General features: G+C 36.3%; 1 protein-coding gene across 6 annotated transcripts in view; it reads right to left on the bottom strand.

Annotated features, from left to right (window-relative positions):
- The window catches only part of LOC135223457 (guanine nucleotide exchange factor DBS-like), a 743,217-nt gene that overhangs the window by 71,313 nt on the left and 659,393 nt on the right, over positions 1-12,511 (bottom strand). For all 6 annotated transcript variants that reach the window (XM_064261873.1, XM_064261874.1, XM_064261875.1 and 3 more), the window contains one exon: positions 5,662-5,745. In XM_064261873.1, the coding sequence (XP_064117943.1) occupies positions 5,662-5,745 (84 nt within the window). The remainder of the gene's footprint in view (positions 1-5,661; positions 5,746-12,511) is intronic.

The raw sequence follows: 12,511 nt of genomic DNA, 5'->3' as shown, positions 1-12,511 counted from the left end.
AAACTGAGGAGGCTGAAGAGTCAAATTTCCTCAAGGCAACAATTTAAAAAATGAGTCTCTCAATGACAGACGTACATCGTAAACCGATTCCACTTAAACTGAGGAAGGTAATGAATTACAGATTATAGAAAAAAGAAGAAGAAAAGAAAGAGGGAAGAGTAGCGATCAAATCGTCCAATTCTCGAAATGACGATCTCTAAACAAAATATACATATATATACAATGAGATGATAAAATATACAGCTTAAGAGCGTATATTTCCTCGCATGGAAAATGAATCCTTCGACCCCAAAAAATACTGACTGAAAAACCAAAACAAAGGACGTCTGTAGGACTGCTAAGGGCTAACAGAAACCCACACACGCCATTGTGGAGGATGCCTCGGCAATCCTACGTCTGCATTACGCAGATCAGCTGCTCCGTCTACGGGCAATAACTGGGTTTATGCCAACAGTTCTCACCGACATACCCCATAATCAACCCTATGGAAGACGCGCCATAAGCATTACCATAACCTTAAATTTGACTCTCCTGGCATGAGCAGAGTACGTAACGCTGTTATGCTGCCACGCCATAGCAGGGAGGAAGGGCCTGGGTTCCCTAAAAGGCGACGGATTAAACATTCATGGTAACAGGGAGCCGCTGAAAAGAATATGCCTGAGGTTCGAAGAGTCGAGAGCGGTGAAATAGGCGCTCGGGAGGAATGAGAAGAGAGCAGCATAAGGGAGTTGAGTTCCACAGCAAATCGCAAAACCACAAGGGTTGGAAATGGATGAAAAGCGAGTGCGAAGCAAATTGAAAGAGAGAAAAGTGTAGCAGAGAAATAGAGAGGAATTGCAGACTCGGCAGTATGCCAGGTATTTTTTTTTATCTCTTCGGTCATAATAAACTTACCAGGATTGAATGCATTTCAGTAAAACAAAATATCTTCCCGATTTCCTTTTCAAGGTTTTTCTAAAAGTGAACTAATCTGAACGGTAATAAAAACATGAAACCAGCATTGCTACCGAATTAGAAACAAGTCAGAGTTGAAATAACAGTTTATAGAAAGGGATTGATTGATTGATTGTGATTATAGCTACTGAAACTGGCGTTACAACACTATACGTTATTGAGGCCGTCTTGAATTAGAAAAAGGGAAGTATAAAAACATAAATAACTTTAAAAGTAGTTTCATGTGACACATATATACATAAATATGTGTACTGTATAGTAAGAATTTAGATAGGGAAACTAGAAAATAGATAAATAAATAACTTTAAATGTAATTTGTATGATGAATATCTATCTAGCTATCCATCTATCTATCTATCTTATCTATCTATTATATTTATATTCATCATATATATATATATATATATATATATATATATATATATATATACACATATATATATATATATAAGATATACTAGGTATTATATGCAATATATATATTATATATCTATTATAGTATATATGTGAGCGCGCGCGAATGCTCATGTAGTTTAAACTGAATTTTCATCCCATTCATAAATCAAAATCCTATTTAAAATACGCATTACACTTAATTACTTGGGGCCCAAAATGTCATGCGGCATTACATCCAGCATTACGGCCACAAAATCCACAAAACCCATGAAATTAAATCATTATCTGGAGTGACTGTCACAGGGGTTAAAAATAATGCAAAATGAAAACGTATTCAAGGTGAAGCACAGATAGATATATAAGTTCCAAAGTTGAGAAGCAATGGATAATGCTAACTCCTATAGTATTTTCACATCAACCGTGCATCCGATGTCTAGGCCAGTCCCTGACGACGCTCCTGATTGGCTGTTGATAAGCCAGTCACAGGGTTGGAAACTCTCAGTCTCTCGAGAGTGTTCACATATGCAGGATGTATGCTCCACCTTTCCCGAGGGATACGTCTTTCACGAAAGGTGGAACATACATCCTGCCTATGTGAACTCTCTAGAGAGACTGAGTTTCCAGCCGTGACTGGCTTATCAAACATCCAATCAGGAGCGTCGTAAGGGAATGGCCTAGGTTCATGTCCGAACCTTTGACTTCTCCAAAGCATTCTGGAGAAGTGACGCTACTGGGAAGGATGTACTCTCGATACATGATACCAAACACACACAGAGAGAGAGAGAGAGAGAGAGAGAGAGAGAGAGACTCTCTCGAACACAAAGGCATGGCGTGGTTGATGCAACAATAACGTATAGGTAAGAGCAACAATAAGGATCACAGACGATAATGAACAACAACATACGCTCCCTGACAAAAGAGCTGAAAGATTCATAGACCTCGCGAAGGTGAGAAAGTGGATAGGAGATTTGAAGATCGATCAAGGGCAGACTGCACTTTTAAAAATTCATGCCTCCTTTTCATGAAATTCAATCCTTCTCCGTCGTCTTTTACAAGAATATTTACTGTCTAAGAATATCGCGAAGGCACTTTATTCTGTCCGCCCTCAAATCTAAAAAGAACTACAGAGGCTAGAGGGATGCAAATTGGTACGTAGATCATCCACCCTCCAATCATCAAACATACCAAATTGCAACGCTCTAGCCTCAGTAGTTTTTATTCTATTTAAGGTTAAAGTTAACAAAAAATCGTGCCTCTGGCAGCGCTTCCTAGAGGCGTGGATCGCACCTTTACTCTACCACATCTGGGGAGCAACTGAAGCGCTACCGGTCTCAATTGATGGTTTCATACAGCATTATACGTTGTACAAAAAACTCGATTTGTCGAAGAAACTTCGGCGCATATTTTACTTGATTTTGCATAAGATTACCTACTATCTAAGAACACTGAAGTATCATTGCATTGCGTAGTCTTACAGAAACATCTTTTGCAGGATACTTATTACTTATGACTACTGGGGAGACTTACTTGTCATCGTACGAGAATATTTAACATTATAAGAACCTTGTGTGTTCATTTCCTTTTATAAGAGTACTCCCAATCTCATATTAATCTATTTTGTGCAAACCACAGCATGGCTGTTTCTAATTCGGCATATTTCAAGCCCATGGGTCCCCTGGTTTATGTTTTATTTATGTCCTATTTTGAAAAGGCCTCCAGGCTGACGGACGACCACATATTGAAAAGCCTTAAGGTCTTCATTAACATAAATTATTCTCCGCCACGGAAAAAGATGAAGTGTTGCCTTCAAGGCAACTTTCTATAATGACGCTGGCGTCTTCCTTTCATAGTTTGAAGGTGGAGATTGCCTGCATTAAGTATACCAGATATAAAAAAAAAAATTTTTTTTAACTAATCTTTGTAATGCTCAAAACGGAGTAACATTATTATTGCTATTGGTTGCAACATTCTATAATAACGCTGGCGTCTTCCTTTTATAGTTTGAAGGTGGAGATTGCATGCATTAAGTATGCCAGATATTAGGAAAAAAAACATTATATTTAATTTTGTAATGCTCAAAACCGGACTAGAGTAACATTATTATCATTGGTTGCAACTTTCTACAATAACGCTGGCGTCTTCCTTTTATGGTTTGAAGGTGGTGATTGCATGCATTAAGTATACCAAATATTAAAAAATAAAAAAAGCATTGTAACTAATTAATGTAATGCTCAAAACCAGACTAGAGTAACATTATTATTATTATTGGTTGCAACTTTCTGTAATAACGCTGGCGTAATCATTTTATAGTTTGAAGGTGGAGATTGCATGCATTAAGTATACCAGATATTAAAAAAAAAATTGTATCTAATATTTGCAATGGTCAATACGGGACTACAGTAACATTATTATTATATTGGTTGCAGGTCCACAATAATATAGCATTGTGAGAGTTGACGGTCTTTAAATAAATATTAATAGCTTTCGAACCTTGTACTAGGTTCATCAGACTTGATTTAGGATGAACCTAGCACAAGGTTTGAAAGCTATTACGTATTATTTATTAAAGACCATCAAAAAGACCATCAACTCTCACATGCTATATTATTGTCGACCTGCAACCATTACCATCATTTTCGACATGGAAAACTGTGCCCATTATTGTTATTTTTAGTACTGTTAAAATTGAGGCAATTAATATAGAGCAAACCAAAATGGCTATTAACTTGAGTGCTTCCACTGAATACAATAGCCACATAAGAAAAATAAAGAAAGAACAGAGCAATAATGATAAAAAGAGACAAATATAATTATCAATAAACAAGATGCTGTTAAAAAAATTACCTTACAAAAGGCACATTCCATCGCAAAAAATTATATATACGCTTTTAGGAGGATTATGATAGAGTACACGCAAGAGCATATCCACACAATGCATACTGCCGTGATGAAAAGTATTAAGATCATAGAGCATACTGGTGAATATTAGAATGGTATATACACACTAATATATAATAATATTATATATATATATATATATATATATATATATATATATATTATATATGTATATGTATATATACTATATATAAATCACTGCCTCCCACCTCCTTTCCTATTCTATTTTCAGGTCCTGATACTTATCAGTCTTTTCTCTCTCTCTCTCTCCTACCCTGGTGTCCCATGGTATTCCGACATCAGTGAGTGATACTTTCTTCTTGATTTTGTCAATTAACGTCACGTCTTGTCTATTGGCACGTATTATTATTATTATTATTATTATTATTATTATTATTATTATTATTATTATTATTATTATTCAAATGTACAAACATTCCCGTGAAACACGGTGACAAGACAGTACACATACTAAGTAAGAATGTACGAGATATATAATGCCCAGTATACAAAAACCACAAAGATTAAAAATGTAGTTAATCTCAGATCAAAAATCAAATATAGCAACACGAACTGACTTGCTCTACTTTGATAATGAAGGAAACCTCTGATTAGTTATCTAGTTCAAAGGAAATGACCGCGTTTTGACAAAAAACACAAAAAACACAAAAAATATAAATGTGTAAGCGCTGTTGCTTTAATTACACTTGGATCTATCGAGCCTGATTTTCTGCTTTATCCTGACAATAGATTAAGAAAAAACACGTTCTGGTGTGTAACCTATACACCTAATTGTTGATAAAGATTAATGGCTCCTGGAATAAAATATATTCACGAGTTACGCATGGTTCGAACAGAATTCTCGTCTCCGATCCATTAACCTATTGCAACTTATTGCAAGATGCCGAAGCCTACGTAGTCCAAGCCCATATACAACGCGCAAAATACAAGAGAAGAGAGCAGGACCTTACTTTTAAACGTGGATATGAGGGCCACCTCTTAACGTGTGGTATTTTATCATTTTTTTATGGCTAGGATTTCTGTCAAAACTAATATATATGTCTGTGTATTTGGAGGATTATATGTCAATCTTGGAACGTGAACGTTTGTTACAACAAAAACAAGCGATTTTCTATATCGTTAATGAGCACCCCGCAGTCAAAAGTACTTTTGATGTATATATATCTGAACATAAAATACCCAATACTATATATATATATATATATATATATATATATATATATATATATATATATATATATATATAATATATATATATATATATATATAATATATAAATATGTGTGTGTAAACACACAGATAACTGCAAATAGTAATCATTCCAAGTGTGAGTATGGAAGAGACTGACATAATAACAAATTACAGATAAACATTAGAATGTACACACTTCACCTGTAATAATTGCATACTGAGCGTGAAGCAATTCGCTGACATCCCGAACACTAAGGGCGCAGCCTCCCTCCTCCAACACCTCGTCTGTAAGGAAACGGAAAAGACAATCATTAGAATAACTATTAGATTTATTTCGAATAACTATCACTCAAAACTATATGTATATATAAAAATGTTCAATGGACATATACCATCATCTATCCTTCCCCTTTCAGGTAAATCAAGAACCCATAATACCTCTACTGATAAACGTGATCGGGAAAGGTGGGGCGGGGGAGGATATTAACCAAAGGGGGGGGGGGGGGGGGGGGGGGGGGGGGGGGGGGGGGGGAAGGAAGGTGAGAGCAGAGAGAGGGAGGGAGGGCGGATCCATCATCTCTCCTCCGTTCCCAAGCTAATTATTCTCTCCAAGTTCATCAGAAGCCAGAAGACCTATAAACAAAAGGTTCCTTAATGAAGTTTATAATAAAGAAGCCTACTACACTGGTCCTTATCATTTTCTGAGAGAGAGAGAGAGAGAGAGAGAGAGAGAGAGAGAGAGAGAGAGAGAGAGAGAACCGTTTGTATGGGGTAGCTTAACTTACTCTTCGCAGACTATATACTCAGTCTTGCTAAAGAAAAAGACTGCTTATGTGTCAGAAAATGACCTCTAAGTAATGGTTAACGCGATGTTTAAATGATCTAAAACCCTCGGGATTTTCCTTGAAGACATTTTGGAATCCTTCAGTCTCCGGCTCCTGGAAGGACGAGAGAAATGATCGTCTTTCCTATGATTTCGGAGAGGATATTTTGAAGATCGTGGGGAAGCTGGTTTTCTTGAAAATTTATGTCGTATCGCCAATCAATTTTTTTATAATTTTATCAGTTTCTTGGAAATGCTATTTTTTTTTATTATTTTCAGGCCACATTATTTATTAATGGAGATGATGACCATATGTATTGTAACGTATGCGTTCAACGAAACACCCGAAGAGAAGTTTTTTAAGACTAAGGACCTAGTTGACGATTGGCAGTCCTTCAGCTGATCGAAAAGATGCTGAAAAAAATCTTAAGTAGTGCCCACGGTACACCACATGAGGTGCACTGACGGCACTACCCCCCGCCCCCACCCCCTAAGGAGACTATATTTTTTGAGTATTCAGACCAAGCCTTTTACTTTTTCTTAAAAGACTTCGTCTCTAGTTACATCATTCTAGCATAAGACTTCTAATTTTAACACTAAAAAAAATAGACCCCTTGAGGATTCATCTTATACAGTTAATGTTCCTTCCCCAAGTAGTATGCAATAGTCTTGTAGAATTCCCTTTACCTTTGTCTTAATCTAAAACTATAAAACATACAAAATAAAATAAATTCAGTGCATCTCTTTCCCACGGTTATATGCCAACCATGTGCGTCGCGTCTGTTGCATTTCTGACGATACACGAGTCTATTAACGTCGTACTTTCCTTCTATAGGATGGCACGCTGTTCAAGAACCTGACAGACTCTGACATTCCAACTACATTCAAACTACATGAACTTGCCATGTTGTGGCACCAGCCAGTATTAAGTGTCCCTTATATATCCTACACAATTTCAGATCTTCCTTCCTAAACACCAATGAATTCTGACTGGAGTTCCACAGAAAGCACCTAAAAATATTCACTGATAAGAATAATTTCATAGACAACAAAGGAAATTTTGGAACAATTCTTCCTTTGTAAGCACCAATGAATTCTGAAAGGAGTTCCACAGAACACACCTAAAAATATTCAGATAAGAATAATTTCATAGACAGCAAAGGAAATTTTGGAACAATTCTTCCTTTGTAAGCACCAATGAATTCTAAAAGGAGTTCCACGAAAAAGCATTTGAAAATAATCGTTGATACGAAATAATTTCACAGACAGCAAAGAAAATTTTGGAACGATTCTTCCTTTGTAAGCACCAATGAATTCTGACATAAGTTCCACAGAAAGGATTTAAAAATAATCGTTAAGAATAATTTCGTAGACAGCAGAGAAAATTTTGGAACAATTCTTCTTTTGTAAGCACCAATGAATTCTGACATGAGTCCCACAAAAAAGCATAAGTTCCACAGAAAGCATTTAAAAATAATCATTGACAAAAATAATTTCATAGACAGTTGAGAAAATTTTGGAACAATTCTTCCTTTGTAAAAACCAATGAATTCTGACATGAGTTCCACAGAAAACATTGTTAAAATAATCATTGACATGAATAATTTCATATACAGTAAAGGAAATTTTGGAACAGTTATTAAGGTAATAAAATAAAGTGTAGACTAAATTATATCTGGTGACTAAAACTGTTAGGAAAAATCTCCACAGGACTATGGACACACGTCTGAGAAAAAGCACCGATGTTCAAGATGATGGCGCCGTATGGGTTTAAGGATCTGAAGCGCAATTTTATCGGGATTATGGGTGAGGGGGCGGCCATGAGAGGCAGGAAGATAAAATTCTATAGAGTCCATACCAGTGACTTCAAAAGCGTGCTTCACGAAGGTAATGTTGTAGACGAAAACAAAGCACCAAAATGAAAGACAAGAACGTAATTTCGTGTTAGAATATTGCAGAAGAATTGAATATTACTGAGGCTTTATGTCGAGTACTGGGTATTGCAAACAAAATAAAGGGGGGGGGGGGTTCGTTGACGGGCGTCTTAGGCACCTCAGTAAGATTAAGACAATAATGCAAAATCAGTGAAAAAACATTTTAAAAACCGTATTCAAAACTACTTCCATACATGACAAGGCAACAACAATATGGATATTGTCCACTTTGACGATAAAAGACAGAATGGGCAATAAAATCCGAGCCGAAAGAGATGGGGGGAGGAGGGGGCGGAAGGGGGCGGAGAGCCCACAGAAAGCTGCCGTTATACACCGAAGGCCCATTACATCCGCGCATCGCTATTAAAAAGAGAAATTCTTCAGAGAAAGATTCAAATTACTTCCGTCATCCCCTGATGGGCTCCGCTAGACTTTCGTCAGACATTTTCCAAAGCGCAGGAGTTGTTCTTTAATAATTGCTCTTAAGCTTTCTTTTATTTATCTCTTTCCACTTTCGCTCTCTTTCATTTATTTCTTTCTTTGCACATTAACTTTCATTTGTTTCCTTGCACTTTTGCTCTCTTTCATTTATCACCATATTTCTGCTCTCTTCCATTTACCTCTGTATTTTTGCTTTCATTTATCTCTGTATTTTGCTCTCTTTCATTTATCTCAGTATTTTTTCTCTTTCATTTATCTCTGTATTTTGCTCTCTTTCATTTATCTCAGTATTTTTGCTCTCTTTCATTTATCTCTGTATTTTTGCTCTCTTTCATTTATCTCTGTATTTTTGCTCTCTTTCATTTATCTATGTATTTTTGCTCTCTTTCATTTATCTCCGTATTTTTGCTCTTTCTTTACCTCTGTATTTTTGCTCTCTTCCATTTATCCCTTTTCACTTTTGCTTTCTTTTATTAATCTGTCAATTTTAGCGTTGCATATTACTCAAAAATATAAATCAATGTCAGGAAATAGTATAAAACTCTACGCTAGGAGAAGTACATTACTATCAGACTAAGTTCAAGACCCATTTTTAAAACAACACAGAATAATTGTAAGAATAAAGCAACAACAGTTTTTCTTTCCTTTTCTGACCACAAGCATATATTTTTTTAACTGCTAATACTGAGATCTCTCCTTTCGCACTTTCTATGACATTTTAAAGTAATATCATTTTCCTTCTGGTCTTGTTTTGCACTATTCTCTCTCTCTCTCTCTCTCTCTCTCTCTCTCTCTCTCTCTCGGTATATCTGGATCAACAATAGTTTTTCTTTCCTTTTCTAACCACAAGCATATATTTTTTATTAACTGCTAATACAGAGATCTCCCCTTTCTGACTTTCTATGCCATTTGAAGTAATCTCATTTTCCTTCTGGTGTTATTTTGCACTACTCTCTCTCTCTCTCTCTCTCTCTCTCTCTCTCTCTCTCTCTCTCTCTCGGTTTATCTGAAACGACTCTGTCAACTCTAAATCTCCTTCCCACCTACCATCGGGAGCAGGCAGCTCGGTGAAGGCCACTTGCATCTGGCGGCCATTGAAGAAGAGATACCGAGTCCTAGGACCCAGAAGCTGACGAACAAGAAAGCGAGGAAGTTCGAGCACCAGAGTCCTTCTGGTCTTCACTACTCCTCCACCTCCTACACCACCTCCACCTCCTAGTCCTCCTAAGCCACCTCCTCCTACGTCGTCGTCTTCTCCAGCCCAAGGTTCACTCAGATCCCATCGACTTAAGGCGAGCATGGTTTACCATCCCTCGGGAGGCGACCCAGAGACCTTTCTCAGAGTCTCGTTTCGAGGTCACGAAGTTTCCTGGGAACTAATTCCATAGGCGAGACCAATGGCCAAGTATTTCCATAAGGTGACACTCGCCAGCTTTGGAGTCACCAACACAAAACGAGTTTCCAGTGTGTTAGAGTTTCTGCTTTCGAGAGATTGCGGGATTTACAAGAATAAAACAAGACGGGACCCAACCTCCAGCTTACTCAGGCTGCATGCTTTTAAAATCTACAGTCAAATAGCACGTTGTTCCACAAACGAACATTAAAATAAATATACTACATTTTATTAGAAATAATTTTTCTGTTTAACATGCATATTTTTTTTTTATTTTCACTCTAATAAATAAATCATAAATATCCTTTCCTAAAATTCTTTAACTCAATGCAAAACGCCTTTTTCAGACCTTTTTAGGTTTTCCTAACCATACTCCCCCCACGCCCCCACAAGAACAGCAAAATAAAGTAGTGTAGGCTTACTCCCCGAGTAAGCGATAACAGCGATAATAAAAATCATATCAGCGCCGCCAAGGCAGAGCATTCCTCAATAGCAACTAACCCCCGCCCCCCGGAACTAACCCCAGACCCCCCCGCCGAGCCCCAACAAAATCCGATTCCAACCCAAAAGGTTTATTTACTAAAGATCAGCATTCCCCCCCTCCCCAACCCGGCCCCTCCCAACATTTAATCACCTGTTGCCAGGGGATTATGGTTTAAGCTTTCTGCTTAAATCTGATAACAAACAAACAAACAAAATTAAGCAAAAAATAATTTTATTACACAAATAATGACGACTCAATGGTTCAGTAGGCTATAATAAATACTGAAATAACACAAATATTATTATTATTATTATTATTATTATTATTATTATTATTATTATTAAATCATTTAGGCCAAAGGCCAAGCGCTGGAACCGCTAACGTCAATCAGCGCTGAAACGGAAACCGACAGTAAAAAAGGGTAGGAAGTTAGGAGGAGAAAGAGACAATATGAACGGAGGTACAGTAAAGAAATGGAAAGGGGTTACAGCATTTGTTGGCCGTAGGGACCGCCGCAAGAATCTTAAGCAACGCCTACATGCACCGCATGAGGTGCAAAGACGGCAATACCCTTTAACCATTCGGAGTATTATTATTATTATTGTTGTTATCATTATTATTATTATATTATTATTATTATTATTATTATTATTATTATTATTATTATTATTATTATTATTATTATTGAACTAAGGAACCTCTATAATGAGGCTATAATATTGACAATTAAAAACAAATATATATATTTTTAACACTACTGTGGCTTTTGTCATTATTATTACTTATTCATTATTATTATTTTTTTTTTTTTTTGCTCTATCACAGTCCTCCAATTCGACTGGGTGGTATTTATAGTGTGGGGTTCCGGGTTGCATCCTGCCTCCCATTAGGAGTCCATCACTCTTCTTACTATGTGTGCCGTTTCTAGGATCACACTCTTCTGCATGAGGCACCCGGAGCTACTTCAGCTCTAGTTTTTCTAGATTCCTTTTCAGGGATCTTGGGATCGTTGCCTAGTGCTCCTATGATTATGGGTACGATTTCCACTGGCATATCCCATATCCTTCTTATTTCTATTTTCAGATCTTGATACTTATCCAATTTTTCCCTCTCTTTCTCTTCAACTCTGGTGTCCCATGGTATTGCGACATCAATGAGTGATACTTTCTTCTTGACCTTGTCAATCAATGATACTTTCTTCTTGACCTTGTCAATCAAATTATTATTTAATGATATTATTATTATTATTATCTCTCTATTTTATTTATTATTATTATTATTAATTATTATTGATTATTATTATTATTATTATTATTATTAAAACGTTTAACCAGACCACTGAATTAGTGAACTTACATAAACACAACCATACAAATATCTGAAAAATCCACTCACCGATCGATTCAACAAAGTGACATCGTCATCACAAATAACAGAGCTCAAAACGAATATTATACAAGGGAAAAGTAAACTATATCAAAAGATCTTCAAATTATTTAGTTGTGTCGCGCTAAATATAATTCACATGAAAATAATTAAAAGTTTCTGAATAAAAATTAAAGAATGAGCAAGGAATTACTTACTAAAATCAAGGGAGAGAGAATATCGCGCTTTAAGGTAACCTAATAGACTTTTTAAGATGAAAAACTAATAATTAAAGTAGCGTTAAATACTTAATCTTGTTGTAGATGGCGAGAGTCAGCGGGCCAATTCTACTTCTAGGATAAGTTACGACCCAAATTACAATGTATGAGTACCCAAGAGAACATATATAATACACTAATTCTTCTTTTTCTCTGAGAGAGAGAGAGAGAGAGAGAGAGAGAGAGAGAGAGAGAGAGAGAGAGAGAGAGAGAACATAACAATAAAGCCTCCCAGGAACGAGTACTTCTTGAAAAACTAAGCCTGAATTTATGAGCTATTGAATATGTAAAATAAAAATAAAAAAAATAAAAAAATAAACTCCCTAAAATTAA

This window comes from Macrobrachium nipponense, chromosome 10 (assembly GCF_015104395.2).
Source record: "Macrobrachium nipponense isolate FS-2020 chromosome 10, ASM1510439v2, whole genome shotgun sequence".
Lineage (NCBI taxonomy): Eukaryota > Metazoa > Arthropoda > Malacostraca > Decapoda > Palaemonidae > Macrobrachium > Macrobrachium nipponense.
The sequence above is the reverse complement of the archived record's forward strand: the minus strand, read 5'-3'. Positions and strand labels throughout refer to the sequence as shown.